Source organism: Schistocerca americana, chromosome 4, assembly GCF_021461395.2.
Source record: "Schistocerca americana isolate TAMUIC-IGC-003095 chromosome 4, iqSchAmer2.1, whole genome shotgun sequence".
NCBI lineage: Eukaryota > Metazoa > Arthropoda > Insecta > Orthoptera > Acrididae > Schistocerca > Schistocerca americana.
This window is the reverse complement of record NC_060122.1, coordinates 839,105,026-839,130,188: the sequence shown is the minus strand read 5'-3', so window position 1 is coordinate 839,130,188 and position 25,163 is coordinate 839,105,026. Positions and strand designations below refer to the sequence as shown.

Here is a 25,163-nt window from a genome sequence, read left to right as displayed (position 1 = left end):
ATACTACACTGCCAGAGACCAGGCCACCTGATAAAGAAGCCACATCATATACCAGCTCTGCCACAATCACTGTTCGGCTTTTTATATTGGTATGTTTACTAACCAGTTGTCCACCAAGATGAATGCCCACTGCCAAATTGTGACCAAAAGCAAAGTCGATCACCCTGTGACATAACATGCAGCTAAACATAACACGGTGGATTCCAATAGCTGCTTCACAATATGGGGCATCTGGATCCTCCCCTCCACAACCAGCTTTTCTGAACTGCACAAATGGGAGTTACTCTTACAACACATTCTCTGCTCCCGAAATTGTCACAGCCTCAACTTACAGTAACCTGGTGTCACCACACCCTCCACACAACAGAATCCAACCCCCCTCCTCCTAAAACACAATAGTTTCCAGCCCCTCTCCTACTATCTCCCAATTTATGTCCACCCATCCTCATTGTGCACTGCTATCTGCCAATGCACCCAACAGTCCTCTCCCCTTCCGTTCCCCTCTCCTTTTCTGCTTCCCAGTTCCCTCCCCATCCCCCACGGCCTCCCATCATTATCCCTGGCAGCCTCATACTGACACCTAGAGGCAGCGCTGACCCCTCGCCCCCTACCCATTCCTGCTACCCCTGCCACACTCTAGACTGCTGCTTCTGCACGATTCAATACGGCTGCTTGCTGACCAGAGTGAGAGGTCAGGTGTGCACGAGGTGCACTTGCTTGTGTGAATGTGTTTCCCCCCCCCCCCCCCCTTTCTGAAGAAGGGTTTGGTCAAAAGCTCCACATGTAACATTCTTTTCATTGTGCCCGTCTGCAACTCAATGTGTCATCTTTGTAGTGAGTAGCAATCAATCCTTTTTATAATACAGCATAACTTCTACATTTACACAGTGTGTTACTGATATCTGATAGGTTTTATTAATTATTATTCACAGATTATTGTAAGGAAGAGACATCAAACAATTGCTTAAGTATATTCTTAATAACTGCACACTGAAATAAATGGTATACGCTTAAGAATCTAATACAATTATTTGTAAAGTCTGAGCTCTTCCTGAGGATGGTACATTTTATCATTATGAAAAGATTACTATTTGGCCAAATGTGGAAACCATTTGGCCTGAGGATGACAAAGTTTTTCCCCACACCATTTCATTTTGTGAATGTGTTTTCTACTAGGGAAAACGCACAGGAGGCTGGCCCACACGACAGTCTCAAGATAATATTGGCAGGTGTGCTTTGTCATTTCCATTTTGTGAACATCTTTTATGTCGAATGAGGTATACTGCAGACACACTGGACTGTGAAAGAAGCTAGTTAGCAGTGTTTGAGTGGGGTCATGTATTGGTGCACTCATCAAGATTTCAAATATTTGTGCCAACACTGGTATAATGCATGGAAGAAGACAATAATTAGCACTTCTACAATCATTAGTCATCTCATGTAAATTGTATCTGCAAATGCAAGACTTTTCAAAGTCAAAATATTGTGTTACAATATTCACACCATTTTATTTTTCAAGAACGCTTGTCAAAAGGTAGACATTATGATAGTTTTTGCCTATATAATTACTACAAGACATTAAGAATCTGTGAAAGCATTTTTGCATCACATTCTCAGTTGCACTGCTTTTGGAAAGACAACTTCCAGACAATTTATTTCATTAGTCATGTAGGCCTACAGCAAAGCAGATTTTTGTTAACAAAATCTGTTATAAAATCTGCTCGACATTTAACTCTAAAAAGTTTACCATCTTATTTCAAGTAGCTCTCATTAATTTGGCTAAACCCTATCTTAAAATTACACTAATGGCCATTAAAATTGCTACACCAAGAAGAAATGTAGGTGATAAACGGGTATTCATTGGACAAATATATTATACTAGAACTGACATGTGATTACATTTTCATGCAATTTGGGTGCATAGATCCTAAGAAATCAGTACCCAGAGCAACCACCTCTCGTCTTAATAACAGCCTTGATACGCCTGGGCATTGAGTCAAACAGAGCTTGGATGTTGTGCACAGGTACAGCTGCCCATGCAGCTTCAACACGATACCACAGTTCATCAAGAGTAGTGACTGGCGTATTGTGACGAGCGAGTTGCTCGGCCACCATTGACCAGACGTTTTTAATTGGTGAGAGATCTGGAGAATGTGCTGGCCAGGGCAGCAGTCGAACATTTTCTGTATCCAGAAAGGCTCGTACAGGACCTGCAACACGCGGTCGTGCATTATATTGCTAAAATGTAGGGTTTCGCAGGGATCGAATGAAGGGTAGAGACACGGGTTGTAACACACCTGAAATGTAATGTCCACTGTTCAAAGTGCCGTCAATGCAAACAAGAGGTAACCGAGACGTGTAACCAATGGCACCCCAAATCATCACGCCAGGTGATACGCCAGTATGTCGATGATGAACACACGCTTTCAATATGCGTTCACCGCGATGTCGCCAAACACGAATGCAACATCATGATGCTGTAAACAGAACCTGGATTCATCCGAAAAAATGACGTTTTGAAATTTGTGCACCCAGGTTCATCGTTGAGTACACCATCGCAGGCGCTCCTGTCTGTGATTCAGTGTGAAGTGTAACTGCAGCCATGGTCCTCGAGCTGATAGTCCATGCTGCTGCAAACGTCGTCGAACTGTTTGTGCAGATGGTTGTTGTCTTGCAAACGTCCCCATCTGTTGACTCAGGGATCGAGACGTGGCTGCACGATCCGTTACAGCCATGCGGATAAGATGCTTGTCATCTTGACTGCTAGTGATACAAGGCCGTTGGGATCCAGCACGGCGTTCCATATTACCTTCCTCAATCCACCGATTCCATATTCTGCTAACAGTCATTGGATCTCGACCAATGCGAGCAGCAATGTCGTGATACAATAAACTGCAATCGCGACAGGCTACAATCCAACCTTTACCAAAGTCAGAAATGTGATGGGACGCATTTCTCCTCCTGACATGAGGCATCACAACAACATTTCACCAGGCAACACCGGTCAACTGCTGTTTGTGTATGAGAAATCGGTTGGAAACTTTCCTCATGTCAGAATGTTGTAGGTGTTGCCACCGGCGCCAACCATGTGTGAATGCTCTGAAAAGCTAATCATTTGCATATCACAGCATCTTCTTCCTGTCGGTTAAATTTTGCGTCTGCAGCACGCCATCTTTGTGGTGCAGCAATTTTAATGGTCAGTAGTGTACTATTTACTATGTGGAAGAGTAACAGTAGCGAAAGCAGCGTTTGTGTGGTTTATTAAAGCAAGAGTGTGGTGACACACAACTTTGAAGGGTCACTTTGTAACAGTACTTGGTTAAATTTAGTTTGCATTCACAATTACTAAAAGTCTCAAGATTACAGTAACTTCATTCTAATGACAACTACTAACTTCATTCCTGCTCTGCAAAGTTCATAAAGCAATGTTTGAGAAGGAAGACATTTAAGGTCTTGTTAGTTTCATTCCGGTACAAAAACAGTAATTGCATTTATTAAATTATTTAATTATGAACTCTTCTAAGTTTAAGGACGACTTGCTTTCAAAATTTATACTTTAAGTATGTGACCATTGTTATCAGTAAATAGTTATCGATTTCAAGATGAAAGTTCTCAAGGGATTCAGTACTGGTTACTGGACCAGCAGTATGTGCTGACGCTGTGCATTATTGGAAAACCATTATCAGAACAATAACTGAAGCCAAGAAGTGAAGGGTATAATTTCCTTCTGGATACAACAACTGCCTAGTTTGTGCACTAAATTCTTCGGAAGAATTATGATAGCATAATTGACATTCAGTCAGGTAGAAACATTGTTAACATTAGGGTCATTCCATGTCAAAGGGACCAGGGGTCCCCACTCGGCCATCTCAAAATCTAACAAAATTTGGTGTGAAGGTTCTATACGGTCTTGGATGGTTACATACCAAATGTCAGTCCAATATCTTCAGTGGCTGAATATTTTGGGGTTCTTAAAGAGAGACTACTCATCTCCATGTCACATACAAAGGTAGAAATGTGTGAAGTTTGCTAGGGTTTTTTAGAAGTTCTAGAAAACATTTGGTCATTTGCTTTAATATACATAGACACCTTTATATGCTGAATCACACCATGGCAAAAATTTTGGTTTTAGCCACACCTAAATACCTCTAACGTGGCTAAAAAGTTTGTCACGCTATTCTGAGAGAGCCAAGGTGTGACTGACTACTGCTACTTTTCATATGAATCAGTCACACCAAAACTTCAGAGGGTTATTCATACCTGTAGTGTCTATATATGGATCAAATTTAATTACCATCGAATGCTTAGATGAAAAAATATGCATTTGCACCAAGTTGGCCAAAATTTTCTACATGCAAATTTTAGGGTATTTCTGGGGAGCAATACCTTAACTGTATCTTGTTCAATCCTCTCCTCTCCTCTCCTCTCCTCTTCTCTCTCTCTCTCTCTCTCTCTCTCTCTCTCTCTCTCTCTCTCTCTCTCTCTCTCCTTTTTTCCACAGCTGGAAAGAGCATGCTTTAAGTTGTCAAAGCTATAGTGTTTAATTTCTGGATCTTGTATTTTGATGAGTAAGAATACACTTCACTTCAAAAGTTCTTATTTCAGTGCTTCGAGAAGATTGAAAAGTGAAATATTTTGCTCATTAAGTCCCATAATTAATTTGTTTTATTCCAGGATATAAATCAGTTTCAAACATTAGCTTAACATACACCATAAAAATAAGTATAATACAACACACAAAGTTTGCAAAACAAAAATACTGAAAAGTCAGTTCCAGTTTTGGTTAAACAGATCTACAATTTTGTCAAGGGCAGATTGTGGATAACTGTTACTGTCTTCCTGATGATGATGATGATGATGATGCTTTTGAAGTCATGAAAATATGTTGCTCAGGAATCCAGCAGGTGTCTTTAGCAGTTGACAAGTAGAAGGAACGAGCAGAACTGTGTGAGTGCATAAAGCTGATAAGGACATCTTGTTGTTCATGTGAAACTTCACACTCATTTCCAACACACTAAAAATTGCCATACATACATGCAACATATTGTCCTGCTTGTAAACTTGAAATTGAGATTGCTGCAATTTCTTCATCTGCTTCGAAGCATTAACTGTGAATGCTGTAGCATCATTGGAAACTCTGCTTACTCTGAACTCATTACAACTAATTGGCTTAAATTAATGATTTTTTTCTTGTTCCAGATATTGCATGTCCCATGGCAAACCTTGTTTCTTGATAAGGGTAAATTTTTCAATTTCTTCTTTTGCTACATAAAAACTTTATGCCTGGAATACTATCATCACAGAATTTGCACAAATCATATGGAGTCAATATTTGGTAATCTAAGGGCCTCTGCAGACTAGCAAGGGCTGCTAGTCTTTTTGCTGTTCCCCTGATGCCAACACAAGGTGATTTGCCGTGGTTTGTTCCAAAAAAATTCCATTCAGCAGTGATGTCAAAATCCTTTTCGTGCACACATAAATCAATGAAATTTTTGAAATTCTTATACTGAGCAGCTGAACCGTCACTAAAGAAATAAATGTTTTTAATGTTTTCAATATTTGTCTTTAAATATGCTGTTAACTTTATTTGAGAGGCATGAATAGCAGTGGTATCATGACGGAAACAGTTGCTGATCATACAAATGCTAATACTCTGACATTCATTGCACCCAAAATTGACAACAAATGGATGTAATGTGGTCTGACTATTCTTCCAATGAAATCCTTGAACAGCATCTTGAACAAATAATGAATAATTCTCAGCAAAATCCATCACTATAATTAATTCATTTTTTGCAAGATTTCTTTTTAGATGCTTAAGGTATAAACTTTGGTGTTTTTTGACACAAGCTGATGGCTTCTTAACCCATGATTTTCAGAATCAGTGCCTGCATGAAATCTTCAACAGTTCTTTGACATGTCTCTAATGTGTGTCTGTCAGTATGGACCCACTGCTTGTATTCCATTGTTTCTACAGGGTCACAGTCTTTAAAAGAATCTTCAAGAAAAGCCTCTAGTTGCATTTTTCCTGGACATTCCTCACAATGCTGCAGCATACAATCTTTTGATTCCAAACTGCATACAGTTTTTTTCATCAAATCCTTGTAGTCGTCTTGGATGGATATTACTGAAGCCACCATTAGTTTGACATTTTGATGAATTGCACATACACATACTGAATGTAATCCAGAAGCACCAACTGTAATACACCATTTTGGCCTGAGGTCACAAAATGTTGAGAAGCTCAGTTGATTTCCGTATTGCTTAAACAAGCAATGAACATTTCTTTCAGGTTACAAAGGAGCAGCAGGCATTCCTGGTTGTGAATCTTTTCCCCATTTATTCTTACTGCAACACATTCCTTTTTGCCAGGACATAAACAAGAAAACTCAACCTCTTCAAACAAACAAACAAAAAGAAAGTGTAGACATTCTGTTTTACTTCATCACTGAGTTTTTCTGTTTTTGGTTTGCAGATGTTACCAAAATCCTATCTTCCACCAGCAGCTGTTGCAATTACCTTATTAATGCTGCCTTGGGCTTTCAGAACTTTGCACTTTATATATCCCATTGAATCCCTTTTGCTGATCTCTTGAAGCTCTAATAGTGACGAAGTATTAGCAGTCAAGCAAGCATCAACAACATCCATGTCTTCAGTGGATGATGATTCTTGCTTATCCTGGTGGGATGATTCCTTTTTTGGCCACTTCATGTCTTCGTTTGGTACAAATTTTCTGACCAGGTATAAAAACTTCATTAGCCAGTAACTTCAACCATATCAGACACTGCAAAGGTTAAGGGTGTTACAGGCTTCTTGATTAATCAAGCCCAGACTTATGTCATAGAAGCTCCTTGTCAATTGATGACATTTCCTTAACTGACTGTAGTTGACTTCTACCATAATAGAATGGTGATGAGTTATGACAGTAAGCTCCATCTGATCCACCAAAGTAGCAGGATGCAAGGGTCTCTTGGTTTTGTTTTATACAATAGCTTATTAACCTATAACAAGCAATTTTGAAAGCTCATGAATACTGGTTTGAAGCATACCAGATTCAGACTTGTTTGTATATAACATATACAAATTAGTGTATCAAACATATTGTTTTAGTGCTTACCTGCAGCTATAACAATGATTATTGATTATTCAAATATTCAGTACTCAACAATACAGAAGACTGACACTATGAAAACTGCCGATAATGAAAGCAACAACTGAAAGTGCTGATTCAGCAATGTATCACTACTGAGAGAGCCTTAAGAAAATATTGCTGCTTTATAATTCCGATGGAAACTCAAGTGATAACGCATTTCTGCACCACCATGCATTGTAGGGTTAAAACGGTCTAAAGCAACATAGTGTTCCTTGTAATCTTAAGAGCATTTTCTGAGTTTTTATGATATCTATATTCTGTAATGTAAAATAATCTTACTGGCATAATTACATTCTCCTAACCACAGTCAAATCTTATACTATCAAAACACACAACAATTACATATTTTTTGATTTACAACTCCAAATTCTATTAATTTTTTGTATTTCTCGACCATCCATTTTCCCTACTTTTGATAGGTATTCTTACTCAACAATATGCAAGACCTAGAAATTAAACAAGCATGCTCTTTCCAGTAGGATTTAACAAGACACAGTTGAGATACTGCCCCCCAAAAACACCTTAAAACTTGCACTTGGAAAATTTTGGCTACATATGCCTCTGCAGGCATAGGCAACTGCAGGAAAGGCACTATGAGTACGGGAAGGACTTAATCATGGCCTTTTTAGATATTGAGAAGGCGTATGACAGTATCTATAGGGACAAGCTCTGGGATGTGCTGAACGCAAAAGGGATAGATGAAGAGATAACACGAAAAGTCAGAAAAAATGTATGAGGGAAGTGAGAGTTGTGTGAAAGTGGGGAGGGAACGTACTGCATGGTTCAAGCTGGAAAATGGGCTGCGACAGGGAAGTGCACTTTCGCCTTTATTGTTTATTATTGTTATGGATGAAATCCTACAGCAAGTATCAGATGCAATTGGAGATCATAAAATGAAAGCAGTGCTTTTTGCCGATGACCTGATGTTATGGGGAAATTGCGAGAAGGAGGTGCAAGAGCAGTTAGATGTATGGGAGGCAACGGCAGCACAATATGGAATGCATTTCTCTGCAAAGAAAAGTGAAATAATTGTCACAACAAGGAAGAAGAATAGGCCAAATGTGGATATAACTTGTGGAGGGGAAAAACTACAAGTGGTAGAGAACTTCAAGTACCTGGGAAGCATGATTGAAAGTAAGGGGGGAAACGCGATGGAAATAAATGAAAGGTGCAGAAAAGCAGGGCAGTTCTACAAATGCATTAGGGGGCTTATTTGGAGCAAGGAGGTGCCACAGAAATCCAAGGGAATTATATACCAAACCTACTTTGTCCCCATATTGGCATACGGAAGTGAGACATGGGTAATGCACAAAAGCGACAAAAGTAGAATACAAGCTAGTGAAATGAAGTTCCAGAGGAGCAGGTTGAGTGTAACAAGACGAGACAGATTGCGAAATGTGTATGTGAGGGAAAGACTAAAGAAGGAACCAGTACAGGACAGGACAGAAAAATCAAGACTGCAGTGGTATGGACACATGAAGAGAATGGATGAGGGAAGAATTCCAAAGAGGATGTTTGATCTGCAACTGGAGGGGAAGAGGCCCAGAGGAAGACCAAGAGATAGATGGGTGAAGGGAGTGAAGGAATGTGTGATGAGAAGAGGAGAGAACTGGACGAAGGTGGAAGAGGGGGAATGGTGGAAAGACAGAACACGATGGAGAGGCTTGTGTTCCCGACAGACCCAGCCAGTGGCTGGAAACTGTCCAAGATGATGATGATGATATGCCTCTGCATATCTTTTCATCTAGGCATCCAATATCAGTTAAATTTGATCCCCATATAAGCATCATCAGTAGGAATCACCCTATGAAACTTTGGTGTGACTGGTTCATATGAAAAGTAACAGTGGTCGGTCACACCTTGGCTCTCAGAACATCGTGACGAGCTTTTAGCCACTTTAGAGCCTTGTATCTATATTTAGGTGTAGCTAAAACCCTAATTTATGCATGGTGTGATTCACCATATAAAGGTATCTATGTACATTATAGAAAATGTCCAAATGTTTTTAGAACTTCTAAAAAAGCCGAGCAAATTTTGCAGATTTGCACCTTTGAACGTGATGCGAAGACGAGTAGCCTCTCTATAAAAGTGAACTAAAATGTGGTATACAACCATCCAAGACCATATAGAACCTTCACACCAAATTTCATTAGATTTGGAGATGGTCGAATGGGGACACTTTTTAAATTTGGTCCCTTTGACGTGGAATAACCCATTAGTAAAAGTGTTACGTTTATTCTAAAATAGTGTTCAAGGAGTTAATGCCATTGCTTTTATGTAAGAGTCCAAAGTTGGACACTAAGGAAGAAAGCCTAAGCTGTGGCAAGGTCAAGCAGCTTAACAAACACGATCAGACTCTTTGTAATAAGTGAATGCTATATTTATGAATAGAATACAGGGTGTAAAGCTGTTATATTTGGTTAATAGATGTAGAGGATTAAAGTTCTCTTTCATTTTTAATTATGCTGATAGTAGTTCATACTTATAAATGTGCCTTACTGCTCTTATAATCTTTGACCATGTGGCATTCCTCTTGGACAGGGTCTGGTAAGCCCATTTCAACAAATACACAACTGATTATGGCACTCCTACCAGTTCTGTTAAGAAATGTAGGATGTGGACCAAGTCCAGAAAAGTAGTGAACCAGCCCCCCAAACTTAACCCAAATGTATTAATTGAAGCAACTCATTGATATGACACAGAAACAGAAAAGTTCTGTTCCCTGTGGTTGAGAAATTCCACCTCTGTTGCCATCATGTAAATATCACGCTTTTATTCCTATTGGATTTATTTCCGGTTCTCCAACAATTCTGATAATTTTCCATACTGTTTTTGCTTTAGCATCAGATTACAGCTCTTTTCTTCTTACTTGAAAATCTAAATGATATAAAACAACTAATACAGTAGAGATTTCTGTAGGTATAGTTCTAAAAGCTCCGGAAAGCATAACAATATTACTCACTGTATTGACCTCACTGTGGCAGTATAACAACTTGGCAGCCTAAACAATGCCATTCATTATAGTTTACAGATGTAGTTACACAGAATCATGGTATGACACAATTAAAGTACAGTAAACAAAACCTTCTTGTGGTATATTAATAATTTTTATTCATGATACAACTGCCTTTTGAAATACAGAGATTTTGAAATGTGGCATTAAGGTGAATGCTGGAGATTAGATGGATAGATCAGATAACTAATGAATCAGATCAGGAAGGAAAGAAACATATGGTAAAAGTTGACTAAAAGAAGACATAGTTGATAGAGCACACCTAAATGAATAGCTAATTTGGTAATGGAGGAAAGTGTGGGTGATAAAAGTTGTAGAGGAAGATCAAGGCTTGACTACTGCAAACAGATTCTGATCAATGCAGTGTGCAGTAATTCTGGAGATAAGATTCTTGCATAGGCTAGACTAGCGAGGAGAGTTTCATCAAGCCACTTTCAGATTGAATCCACAACTTTCTATATGGGTCTTGAATGTCCAGCATTCATCCACTTACTCGTCTAAATCTCTATTGACTGTTGTTGTTGTTGTTGTTGTTGTTGTTGCTGCTGCTGCTGCTGCTGCTGCAGTTGTGGTCTTGGTCCAAAGTGATTTGACACAGCTCTCCATGCTACTGTATCCTGCACAAGCCTCTACATCTCCAAATAACTACTGCAACATATGATCTTCTGAATTTTTTTACTGTATTCATTTCCTGGTCTCCCTCCATGATTTTTTCTCAAACACTTCCTTCCAGTACCAAACTGGTGATCCTTTGAATGTGTCCTATCAAATGATCCCTCCCTTCAGTCAGGTTGAGCCACAAATTTCTTTTCTCCCCAATTCTATTCATTATCTCCTCATTAATTATGTGATCTACCCATCTAATCCTCAGCATTCTTCTGTAGCACCACATTTCAAAATCCTCTATTCTCTTCTAGTTGTAACTATCATCCATGTTTCACTTCCACACACAGCTACACTCCATTTGAATATTTTCAGGAAAGACTTTCCAACGCTTAAATCTATATTCGATGTTAACAAATTTCTCTTCTTCAGAAACACTTTTGTTGCCATTGCCAGTCTTCATTTTATATCCTCTCTACTTTGACCATCATCAGTTATTTTACTGCCCAGATAGCAAAACTCATTTACCACTTTAAATGTTTCATTTCCTAATTCAATTTCCTCAGCAGCACTCAATTTAATTCGACTACATTCCATTATTGTTGTTTTGCTTTTGTTGTTCATCTTATATCCTAAATTCAAGACACTGTACATTCTGTTCAACTGCTCTTCCAAATCCTTTGCTGTCTCTGACAAGAGTTGCAGTGTCATTCGAAAACTGGATCTCTGGCGAAGGCCTCGTTGGCCAAAAGCTCATTTACTGACAACTTTTTGTTGTGCCTATCTGTGACTTAGCATATCCACTATGTGATGAGTAGCAACTATCCTTTTCATAATAATAATAATAATAATAAAACAATTTGTTTACATCAGTGCTCAGTATGGTGCTTTAGAATTACACTCCTGGAAATGGAAAAAAGAACACATTGACACCGGTGTGTCAGACCCACCATACTTGCTCCGGACACTGCGAGAGGGCTGTACAAGCAATGATCACACGCACGGCACAGCGGACACACCAGGAACCGCGGTGTTGGCCGTCGAATGGCGCTAGCTGCGCAGCATTTGTGCACCGCCGCCGTCAGTGTCAGCCAGTTTGCCGTGGCATACGGAGCTCCATCGCAGTCTTTAACACTGGTAGCATGCCGCGACAGCGTGGACGTGAACCGTATGTGCAGTTGACGGACTTTGAGCGAGGGTGTATAGTGGGCATGCGAGAGGCCGGGTGGACGTACCGCCGAATTGCTCAACACGTGGGGCGTGAGGTCTCCACAGTACATCGATGTTGTCGCCAGTGGTCGGCGGAAGGTGCACGTGCCCGTCGACCTGGGACCGGACCGCAGCGACGCACGGATGCACGCCAAGACCGTAGGATCCTACGCAGTGCCGTAGGGGACCGCACCGCCACTTCCCAGCAAATTAGGGACACTGTTGCTCCTGGGGTATCGGCGAGGACCATTCGCAACCGTCTCCATGAAGCTGGGCTACAGTCCCGCACACCGTTAGGCCGTCTTCCGCTCACGCCCCAACATCGTGCAGCCCGCCTCCAGTGGTGCCGCGACAGGCGTGAATGGAGGGACGAATGGAGACGTGTCGTCTTCAGCGATGAGAGTCGCTTCTGCCTTGGAGCCAATGATGGTCGTATGCGTGTTTGGCGCCGTGCAGGTGAGCGCCACAATCAGGACTGCATACGACCGAGGCACACAGGGCCAACACCCGGCATCATGGTGTGGGGAGCGATCTCCTACACTGGCCGTACACCACTGGTGATCGTCGAGGGGACACTGAATAGTGCACGGTACATCCAAACCGTCATCAAACCCATCGTTCTACCATTCCTAGACCGGCAAGGGAACTTGCTGTTCCAACAGGACAATGCACGTCCGCATGTATCCCGTGCCACCCAACGTGCTCTAGAAGGTGTGAGTCAACTACCCTGGCCAGCAAGATCTCCGGATCTGTCCCCCATGGAGCATGTTTGGGACTGGATGAAGCGTCGTCTCACGCGGTCTGCACGTCCAGCACGAACGCTGGTCCAACTGAGGCGCCAGGTGGAAATGGCATGGCAAGCCGTTCCACAGGACTACATCCAGCATCTCTACGATCGTCTCCATGGGAGAATAGCAGCCTGCATTGCTGCGAAAGGTGGATATACACTGTACTAGTGCCGACATTGTGCATGCTCTGTTGCCTGTGTCTATGTGCCTGTGGTTCTGTCAGTGTGATCATGTGATGTATCTGACCCCAGGAATGCGTCAATAAAGTTTCCCCTTCCTGGGACAATGAATTCACGGTGTTCTTATTTCAATTTCCAGGAGTGTACATCTGATAAACTGCAATTTAAATAAATATAACATTTGAAAATCATTCATCCAAACATTTGAGAATCGTGTGATTAATTACTATAACAACAACAAAGTCTCACAATTTTGCCATTTTCATTGTAAACACGATCTAAAACTGAGGCGTGCACCCACATCAGTATGTCACTAAGCAGTATGATTATGCACACAGGTTTGCAGACTATGGTTATGTAAGTGTCTAAATGGGTTGAATGCTGTTTCAGTCAGTTCCACCTTTGTTTAGGAAGTGAGCTTCTTATATTGTTTTTCTTAGGGCATGGTCCTTCCCCTGTATTTTCTTAATCAACTTCCTGTGGTTTGCTGATTACTACCTGTAGACCCACAATCCACGTCAGATTTGTTGTGGCCAGCACATACAGCCAACCTATTTACCCAGCTGGAACATTACCTGTCAGGCAAAAGGCCTATTCCATGGAAAGGCCCTGGATGTTATCTCTGAAATTTGGAGATTTTTATGCAAAAATAGAAGTGTTTCTACTAATTTTTTGTACAGGTGTATGATCTCTCTCTCTCTCTCTCTCTCTCTCTCTCTCTCTCTCTCTCTCTCTCTATCTCTCTCTCTCTCTCTCTCTCCCCCCTTTTCCATCAACTCTATATGATCCCACACCTTGGATCTGTACATGGCCACATTGTTACTATGACATCATTACAAACAGCAGAAGACTTGCAGGTAATATGACAAGTTTGAGGCTGCTGCAAGATAGACTGCTAAAAATAAAAGATCACACCTACTCAAGTTCTCTTAACCCTTTTTTTCTCCTCCTACTCACTCAATGATTCTTTCCCATTCACTCTGTAGTGTAACGTGTCAATTCTGCAGAATAACATGCTCCAACTTCTAACTGCTCATGCTCATGAAAAATATGTGTGGGAACCTAAACATTGTTTAGATAGTTTGTTAAGTGTGGAACATATCACTATGTGCACTCTGATTGCCAGCATTACACTTTGTTTTACATTTTCCTTCTTGTACGTGCAGATGGGTGCAAAAGATGTCGGCTCAAATACTGAAAACCCTAATACATTTAGACAAACTGAAAATTACTTTTTAGAGAACACGTGTTGACCATACTGCAGCAAATAATTAGACATTTATATACAGTGAAAACTCATTTTAGTCATATTTGCATGAATACACTTGGTCTGTATATTCTTGTATGTATTTCCAGCACTACACTTTGTTTTCCATTTTCCTTCTTTCTGGAAATTTGTTTCCACGTGAAAAATGGAGTGTTTTATTCAATTTTCAATTTTACAGTTACATTTGTCCTATGGATTTGCCTGCAAGTACTTCACAGGTGGTTCAGGTTCAGGCGGTTTGGGGAAGGAGACCAGACAGCGAGGTCATCGGTCTCATCGGATTAGGGAAGGATGGGGAAGGAAGTCAGCCGTGCCCTTTCAAAGGAACCATCCCGGCATTTGCCTGGAGCGATTTAGGGAAACCACGGAAAACCTAAATGAGGATGGCCAGAGGCGGGATTGAACCGTTGTCCTCCCGAATGCGAGTCCAGTGTCTAACCACTGCGCCACCTCGCTCGGTAAGTACTTCACATTATATCAATGTAAAGAAATGAGATGTTCCTTCAGTTTTCTTTTGAAGATGCTCAGTTTCTTTATACTAAGTGGCAGTCTGTTATAAAAAGCTTCCATTGACTGAAAATTTAACTGCATCAGACTTAACCTGTGTAAGCTTTAATAGTATTTTGCTATTATTGATACAGAGTACTGAATTCATATTAAACGCTGCTCCTCTTTGTTAAGGTATGGCTTCACTCGTATCACGTATGTGTAGCTTTCCTTTCACAGCCTGATATACAAGACACAATGAATGGTTAAAACTTGTAGACATTACTGAACAAAGGAAGTCTTATAATGGGCGTCGCCCTCAAACAAAATGATAAACTTTTTTACTCCATTTTTCAAAATTTGAAGAGGAATTTAGCTGCTTCCTTAAAAAAGATGTTCCAGTAACATCGGTATTATGACATTCTGGTAGTGGGCGACAGAGCGGGAAGAGAGGGGCGTTGAAACTTAAATTTCTTAAAATGTTATTTTAACACTTTTCTGAGGATTTTAAATGTGTGAATACAACAGTTGTACTGTGAAAAAAAAGTTCTATCATACCAATACCAAATCCCACCCATGAACAAGGGGACCTTGCCAATGGTTGGGAGGCTTGCACGCCTCAGCAATACACATAGCCGTACCGTAGGTGCAACCACAATGGAGGGGTATCTGTTGAGAGACCAGACAAATGTATGGTTCCTGAACAGGGGCATCAGCCTTTTCAGTAGTTGCAGGGGCAACAGTCTGGATGACTGACTGATCTGGCCTTGTAACACTAACCAAAACGGCCTTGCTGTGCTGGTACTGCAAACGGCTGAAAGCAAGGGGAAACTACAGCCGTAATTTTTCCTGGGGGCATGCAGCTTTACTGTATGGATAAATGAAGATAACGTCCTCTTGGGTAAAATATTCCGGAGGTAAGAAAGTCCCTCATTCGGATCTCCGGGCAGGGACTACTCAAGAGGACGTCGTTATCAGAAGAATGAAAACTGGCGTTCTATGGATCAGTGAGTGGAATGTCAGATCCCTTAATCGGGCAAATAGGTTAGAAAATTTAAAAAGGGAAATGGATAGGTTAAAGTTAGATATAGTGGGAATTAGTGAATTTTGGTGGCAAGAGGAACAAGACATTTGGTCAGGTGAATACAGGGTTATAAATACAAAATCAAATAGGGGTAATGCATGAGTAGGTTTAATAATGAATAAAAAAATAGGAATGTGGATAAGCTACTACAAACAGTATAGTGAACGCATTATTGTGGCCAAGATAGACACGAAGACCACGCCTACTATAGTAGTACAAGTTTATATGCCAACTACCTCCACAAACGACTAAAAGATTGACGAAATGTATGATGAGATAAAAGAAATTATTCAGATAGTGGAGGGAGACGAAAATTTAATAGTCATGGGGGACTGGTTTTCGATAGTAGGAAAAGGAAGAGAAGGAAAAGTAGTAGGTGAATATGGATTGAGGGTAAGAAATGAAAGAGGAAGCCGTCTGGTAGAATTTTGCACAAAGCATAACTTAATCATAGCTAAAACTTGGTTCAAGAATCATGAAAGAAGATTGTATACAAGGAAGAAGCCTGGAGATACTATAAGGTATCAGATAGATTATATGATGGTAAGACAGAGATTTAGGAACCAGGTTTTAAATTATAAGACATTTCTAGGGGCTGATGTGGACTCTGACCATAATCTAATGGTTATGAACTGTAGATTAAAACTGAAGAAACTGCAAAAACGTGGGAATTTAAGGAGATGGGACCTGGATAAACTGACATAACCAGACATTGTAGAGAGTTTCGGCGAAAGGAATAGGGGAAAGAAATACAGCAGAAGAATAATGGGTAGCTTTGAGGGATGAAATAGTGAAGGCAGCGGGGGCACAAGTAGATAAAAAGACAAGTGCTAGTAGAAATCCTTGGGTAACTGAAGATATATTGAATTTAATTTGTGAAAGGAGAAAATATAAAAATACGGTAAATGAAGCAAGCAAAAAGGAATACAATTGTATCAAAAATGAGATCGACAGTAAGTGCGAAGTGGCTAAGCAGGGATGGCTAGAGGACAGATGTAAGGATGTAAAGGCATATCGCACTAGGGGTAAGATACATACTGCCTACAGAAAAATTAAAGAGATCTTTGGAGAAAAGAGAAACACTTGTATGAATATCAAGACCTCAGATGGCAACCCAGTTCTAAGCAAAGAAGGGAAGGCAGAAAGGTGGAAGGAGTATATAGAGGGTTTATACAAGGGCGATGTACTTGAGGACAATATTATGGAAATGGAAGAGGATGTAGGTGAAGATGAAATGGGAGATAAGATACTGCGTGAAGAGTTTGACAGAGCACTGATAGACCTGAGTCGAAACAAGGCCCCGGGAGTAGACAACATTCCATTAGAACTACTGATGGCCTTGGTAGAGCCAGTCATGACAAAACTCTACCATCTGGTGAGCAAGATGTATGAGACAGGCGAAATACCCACAGACTTCAAGAAGAATATAATAATTCCAATCCCAAAGAAAGCAGGTGTTGACAGATGTGAAAATTACCGAACTATCAGTTAATAAGTCACAGCTGCAAAATACTAACGCGAATTCTTTACAGACGAATGGAAAAACTGGTAGAAGCCGACCTCAGGGAAGATCAGTTTGGATTCCGTAGAAATATTGGAACATGTGAGGCAATACTGACCCATGACTTATCTTAGAAAATAGATTAAGGAAAGGCAAATGTATGTTTCTACCATTCGTAGACTTACAGAAAGCTTTTGACAATGTTGATCGGAATACTCTCTTTCAAATTCTGAAGGTGGCAGGGGTAAAATACAGGGAGCGATAGGCTATTTACAATTTGTACAGAAACCAGATGGCAGTTATAAGAGACGAGGGGCATGAAAGGGAAGCAGTGGTTGGGAAGGGAGTGAGACAGGGCTGTAGCCTCTCCCCTATGTTATTCAATCTGTATATTGAGCAAGCAGTAAAGGAAACAAAAGAAAAGTTCAGAGTAGGTATTAAAATCCATGGAGAAGAAATAAAAACTTTGAGGTTCGTCGATGATGTAATTCTGTCAGAGACAACAAAGGACCTGGAAGAGCAGTTGAACGCAATGGACAGTGTCTTGAAATGAAGATATAAGATGAACATCAACAAAAGGGAAATATGGAAGCGTCCGATCCCACCCGTCTGCTTTGACCCATGACGTCACAAATATGGCGGAAACAAAAACAAACACACACACTTTCCACAAGAAGCCTAATGACACTAACGGGACAAGTGCGGGAAATGGGGTGTTTTGGGTGGGGGGCAAACTAAATATAAACAAATTTAGATGCCTTGCGTAGCTACAACATGTAAGTGAGGACAGCCATGCATGAATACCCACCCACCTCCCAAGGGGTCGTAACCCCTGCAACCCATAGAAGATAAAGATGCTTCAGTAGCTGATTAGTGTTTTTTGTCTTTTTTTAAAAAAAATCTCACGGGATAGAACGAACAGATCAGAAAAGTAAATAAAATAACATAAAACAGAACTGGAGACAGCCACACTCAAACCAAACTCCGCGCCATCATGACGTCACACACGACAACACCCTTACGTCACGGGTCAAAGCCAACGCGTGGGATCGGACGCTTCTGTCGACCCAACAAAAGCAAAACGTGGATAATGGAATGTAGTCGAATTAAGTCGGGTGATGCTGAGGGAATTAGATTAGGAAATGAGACACTTAAAGTAGTAAAGGAGTTTTGCGATCTGGAGAGCAAAATAACTGATGATGGTTGACGTAGAGAGGATATAAAATGTAGACTGACAATGGCAAGGAAAGCATTTCTGAAGAAGAGAAATTTGTTAACATCGAGTACAGATTTAAGTGTCAGGAAGTCATTTGTGAAAGTATTTGTATGGAGTGTAGCCATGTATGGAAGTGAAACATGGACAATAAATAGTTTGGACAAGAAGAGAATAGAAGATTTTGAAATGTGGTGCTACAGAAGAATGCTGAAGGTCAGATGGGTAGATCACATAACTAATGAGGAGGTATTGAATAGAATTGGAGAGAAGAGGAGTTTGTGGCACAACTTGACTAGTAGAAGGGATCGGTTGGTAGGACATGTTTTGATGCATCAAGGTATCACCAATTTAGTATTGGAGGGCAGCGTGGAGGGTAAAAATAATAGACGGAGGCCTAGAGATGAAAACACTAAGCAGCTTCAGAAAGATGTAGGTTGCAGTAGGTACTGGGAGATGAAGAAGCTTGCACAGTATAGAGCAGCATGGAGAGCTGCATCAAACCAATCTCAGGACTGAAGACTACAGCAACAACAACATACCAAATCTCAAAATCTTCGGCTTTTGCAGTCACAAATCAAGCATTGGCTACCTCAATCAACAAAGAAGAAAAAAGGTGAGACAGGAGGAAAAAATTGTGTAGTCACAAATTTTTGTATTGTGGTAGTAACACAAACAACAAATTAAAAATCATGACCAGTTGGGTGTGAGAATGGGTGTGGTGCATTTAAAGATAATTTTCTTTTGCTTTTCTTGGATAACTCAAAATCTGCAGCTTCTAGAAAAAGTACTACTCAGTAAAAAATTGAACCACATTAAAGGCTCCATTCATTTTCTCTCAATGCCTAACAGTTTCCACGTTGCAGTGGTTGGAAAAAAATCAAACATTATTAAAAATAGTGTTTTAATAGCACAAAATTAATGTTATTGTTAAATGAAGCAAGTTAAGAACAAGTATTAGATGTGCGTATGACAGCTAAGTTTGGTAGAACTCTATTAAGGAATAAATTGTATTCCAGGGGCATAATAGGGCGGAGGTAGGTTGAGGGGTGGATAGATACCTGAGGGAAGGTAGGTCACTGTATTGTAATCATGCACTTTCCTCCTCCATAGTTCTGCAAACCAAACAGCACAAGAAGCAGTGACAGTGTTTCACAAAGTTATACCAACTCCCCTGCAACACATCTTATGAATCACTAGCAATACAGTGTGCACACACACCTGCGAGGGGGAAATATGGGGTGGGAAGATGGGGCGAGGTGGGGGGGGGGGGGGGGTATTTTCCATACAGTACATTAACACTAAGTGGAATACAGATACAAGTTACTAATAATACTAACTCAAGAAACACACATGTGCAGATTCTATGTAAATCTCTGCACTCTGTTCTACACAGCTAGAGGGCTCTTGATTCTTAGTCATCCTGTATGGTAGTTGCAGTGTTTTTCCATGACTGGCAAATGCTCATACCATGACTGCTGCTCGGTTTTCATTTTACAGACTGACTCTACCTCCCCAGCATTTCCTGTCTAGTTCAAATGTGTGAATAGGCAAAATAGTTTCACTGAGTGAGCGTTTATGTACTAGAGTTATTTTTACTTTATTAAGTCAGTATTTCTTTGCATTTGTTAACTGAGCTTTTATAGATGCCTATAAACAATGGCTGAAAAGTAAGAAATTTGCACGTTACGTCTGTGACCTACGTAGTGTTGGCAGATTGGAATATGCGGCACCCCTTACTGCTGTCTACCGTTGACAGCATACTGTAAAGCCATAACCATGACTTAGTCTCCTGGTGGCAAATTAATAAATGATCAGAAAATTATTGCACTTCTCTCACCAGTAATTGTGTTACGAGTAGACTGCATAAATCTCTTCCATTCATGCACTGAGTGGAGCCTCTTACCACACATTCACAGTACATCTTGCGACATGGGGGTGAATATGTCAGATAGGAATTGGACTGATCATTTTCAAGTATAGAACAGTAAGCTGCTGTAAAACACTGCTTAACTGATGTTGAAATATCCACAACACCTACTGACCTGTTGCAGTGGGAGTCAATTTAAGCCACTGGGCTGCTTCAGGCAGTGGGAGAGCTATGGCAGGGGTGATGCATTTGATCCCACTCGTGCCATGAAAAGCATTCCAGATGTTGACTGGAGGCAATGAATCAAACATTGTCGAATACATATTGGTAGAATGTTACACTTGGCACAGGCTCTTCAGTGTGCTAGACAGCTGACTGCTTCGGCTGTTGAGTTCTTTTACACAAAATTTCACCTAGGCTAACTCAAATAAATGCTCAATAAATTGAAAATAATTTCACTATACAAATATGGGACCAGTGAAGTTATTTCGTCTACTCAGGAGAAATGGACAGGAAATGCTGAGAAAGTACAGTTTGTCTGTAAACTAAAAAGGAAGCAGTACTCACAGTGGGGAGACACTGCCTATCTCAGACGAACACTACAGCTGCCATACAGTATGACTAAAAATAAATTTCCCCTCTAACAGTATAGAACAGTGTGCCGAAATTTATGTAGATTATGTCCACATGTGTTAGTAATTCATATCTGTATCCCACAAAGTGTGATACATGCTCGTACCATGACTGCTGCTGTGTCTATGCACTACATCACCAGTGTTTCTTAAGGCACACTGTGACACACCCTAAAATTGCTTTTTGTGACATAATGTGGTAGAAAGAGTGGGAAACTGCCAGCTAACTCTTCAGTTTGCAAGCTTTCAAAGGAGGAACTGCATGAGAAAAATCCAAAAACGTATCTTCCCTCAAGCTTCTATCCTCCACTCCACTCCCTCCAGCCCACCACATCTGCAGACCACAATTTATCCCTTAATACACCTGTACTGCATGTTGATGTGGTTCACACTTTTGGCATTTGTTCTTAATCTGTTTCACTTAACAGTAAACAATTTTGGATCATTAAACCACTATTTTCAACACACTGACATTTGTCCTTCCCCTACAATGCTGAAACTTACTGAGAAGCCACTGATTTCAATTTATCCGAGGAAACAAAAAAAAAAAAAAAAAAAAAAAAACATAATGATAAGCTTTAAAACGCCCCAGCACAACGATTTTTTGTGTTGTACACTGCAGTCCCTCCGACGATTCCACAATAATTGGAGTCTACAAGATTTTATTTCCTCTAATTTTCTTTCATTGTTGGGCTACAAGCTGAAAGGAGATCATTATTATTAAAATGCGATTGAAATTCAGGCCTTATTCCACATTTTCCTGGTTGTTTCGCTTGGGGAACCTAAAGTGGACTGGCACATTAGGCTCTAGTTCTTCCGTAAATATGTTTTCTATTCCTCGGGCACGTATTTCTCGAAACATCTCACAAAGGCTTTAAAGAGAAAGTAATTACTCTTTTCTTTAAAAAAATAAAGAAATAAAAGAAAAATCACTGATCCATAGCGCAGCCCGACGTCTCGGTTACGTTGTGAAGGTGACAATGTGGTTCGGAGTTGACGAAGCCAACGAATGTGAAAGCAGAAAGTCTGGCGGTGGTAACTTGTTTTTTGCACAAAATATGCATACGGATGCTGTTTACATACGTGTTATTTTTTCAACAACACTGAACAAATGATTTTTAACGAAATATACGACTTGAAATCGTAGGCAAGGCAAAGAAAACTAAACACAGCAATAGAAGTTAATATTCACCCTCTTGCCTGTTTTCTGTCTTCAGGTCTACGCCTCTAACTTCACATCCTAATTTTATTGGCTTCAATTCATAAAATTTACCCATTTTTCCAAATATTCGGGAAAAATTCATAAAAATTCCGTACCAATACCAACTGCCAACTAAATTTGACACTTGACAGTCATCTGTTACCCACATGTCAAGTTTATTATTCCACCAGAGGTTTTCTGTATCGGATCCGGCAAAGTATCTAAACTAACCATCATCCACAGACATACATGTGTGTCTGTGCCATCCATAGAGTAAATATCTCTGGAGTGAGCACTCACATGCGCAGAACAGATTTTGTGTTGTCAACATACATTGCCTGCCTGGTCACGTGATCTCGGGACGTCGTGTGTTTGTTCGTATAGCGCCCTGTATATTTAGAATGTCACTACATCCCTAGTACAGACGGATTCTTTTCGTACGTGTCGTGGATTACTTATATATGTTGCGAAGACATTTTAACAGTATCCATTTGATACCGGGAATAAACCAGCTACGTAACTTTTAAGGGCAAGTGATATTACATTCAGCTTCTTTGCGATATGTGTCATAGTTCAGATGCACTCGATTTTTGGTAGTTTTTTTTGTATGATACCGCACTTTATAGTATTACAGAGCCTGAAGTACATTTTTGCAGTGATAGTCCTGCAAAACGACTTGACAGTACGTTAGTACTTTCGCAAGTGTCCAGAAAACACCGAATTTACCACACGTTAGCGATTATATCCCTGCTAATTCGTCCTTTTTCCTTCTATTTCTGCGTATTTATTTTCTCGTTTTTGCGACCTAAAGCACAATTTTTCTTACTGGTGGCACTTTGAGGTGTTTATTTAACGCATTTTTAGTATTTGCTCCCAGTTCATTAAATAAATAGTAGACGGAGTAATCTATATACATAATTGACAAGTCACTGAGAAATGCATGGAGGATAGTATTTACTGAAACAACAAACCTTTCCCTTTCCTGTTCCACTAGCAAATTTACGAGTGGAAGCGATTGTTTGTAAGCTTTTGTACGAGCCATAATATCTATTATATAGTCATAAAATCGTAGAAAACTAGGTCTACAGAATCAGGTCTTAATTATAATGCGTCTCGAAATTTTTAAACGTATACAGTGTCTCTTACTAAAATGAAAACTATAATTAGAGCTATATGAATATGTACCCATGAAAAGTTACTATCCCTCCTTTCACATATTTTTCTTTCCATCCGTAGCAAGAACGTAATTCACCATGGCTATTACACTATCAACAAACAGTGAAACACAACAAAAACTCTTGGTATTATAAACTTCAAACGCTGCAGAAAGCACACAGGCACAGCGAAGTCCCGAGATCACGTGACAATCCTGATTTAATGTTGACAACATGCGCAGAACGCAACACGAACGCAATGCTCAGGAGGATGCTAACGATAGAAACCGTATATCAACTATTCGACTTTTCTGAACTTTCGAGAGGTTGTGACAGGGTAGCGCTGTGCTCTGCGCCATTCGTTTGTGAACATTAGACTCTAAAGCTGAACTGAGTATATGATGACCTAACACATTGGTTCTCCGAGTAAGAGACCTTTACTGTTGCCATCTTCTGCAAGCTGCATCCAGCAAAAGTAACGAGATTTCTGCATACTTTAAGGTATCCGCTCATGTTGTGATGCAATTCGTATTTTGCATAATCTTGTCTTAGCAAATTATACTGCTGACATAAACCACACTGACATGGCCAGGTACATGCTAAAACTATTGTGGTTGTATACATGACATAATAAACAGTACGTCTGGTTTATCATACCACCGTGGAATGCTTTGACACTGCATTCAATTATTTCCTACGTCAATCAGTACTAGACACTAACCTTTGGTTAAGATTACATTGAGAAATCCACTTCCCCTCGTATTTCATCTCCGGTCGACGATTTTTCTTCAACAATGCCTCATATTTTTCTTTTTAAGTTCGAAATTCAATCATTCTACACACCAGTTATTACTGGACGCTAAGGTACCTGTCTCTGCGGTCCGAGTGTAAAATTACTTGGAATTATGGTTGATAAAAGACTATCTTGGGATGGACATATAAATTACTTAGGTAACAAACGTGCACAAGTTCTCTTTCAGCTACATAAATTAAGAAAAAAAGTCAGCAAGAGTATGTTGCTACAATCTAGTATGTACTGACAAGACCAATTGTATGAAACCATACTAAAATGTTGACAGTAAATAAATATTATTTTCGGCGTAAGCATTCAATACAACAATCACACAATCTAATCTGGTCGGGACATAAGAAGACTTCACTTTTTTACGAAACGTGTTGTCCGTGGTGTTTTCAAGGCCACGTTCAGGAATATTTCTACTAATATCCAGCTCTTTTATTTTGGCGAAATACATATACGCTGCCACACTGAGCTGTTTTCAGAACGCTAGCAGACGACAGTTTAGTATCTCGAACGTTCGTAAATGTCGATAGGTGTGTTAATCGAATAAAGCGTATATAGTAGTGATGGGCTAAATTGCGATTTTCCGATATCAGTGATTTCTGTGAATGCTACTTTTCAGTATCTGTTATTCTTAACTGTGATTTGTCGCAGTTAAGAGTCGCAGTTAAGGAACATAGGTCGTGTATCCCTCCGCCACTGCTATTTCTGCGATTTCTGCTACTTCCGCGATTTCTGCTACTTCTGCGATTTCTGTGACTTCTGCTACTTCTGCGATTTCTGTGATTCCTGCGATTTCTGCGACTTACCACCGTATGAAAAAGTTACATCTGTCAACACAGAAAATTGCGTCTCAACAAACCTGTCATTGGCAAGTAGGTTTTACGTTTTTTCTTCCGTTGGCTTTAATTTTGTATTAAAGAAACAACTGTGAAAATATTTATAGTGTAATTAATACGTAAGTAGCCGTACAGTACCGTAATAGTTCGTATTTAGAAAATGAATTCTAAC

General features: G+C 40.1%; 1 protein-coding gene across 2 annotated transcripts in view; it reads right to left on the bottom strand.

The window, feature by feature from the left end:
• LOC124613959 (alpha-ketoglutarate-dependent taurine dioxygenase-like) overlaps positions 1-22,374 on the bottom strand; it is a 144,360-nt gene extending 121,986 nt beyond the window's left edge. The window contains exon 1 of one of the 2 annotated variants that reach the window (XM_047142739.1): positions 22,191-22,374. In XM_047142739.1, coding sequence (XP_046998695.1) covers positions 22,191-22,368 — 178 coding nt within the window. In that variant the 5' untranslated portion in view covers positions 22,369-22,374. The remainder of the gene's footprint in view (positions 1-22,190) is intronic. The other variant, XM_047142740.1, reaches the window with a different exon arrangement.
• Positions 22,375-25,163: the final 2,789 nt, after the last annotated feature.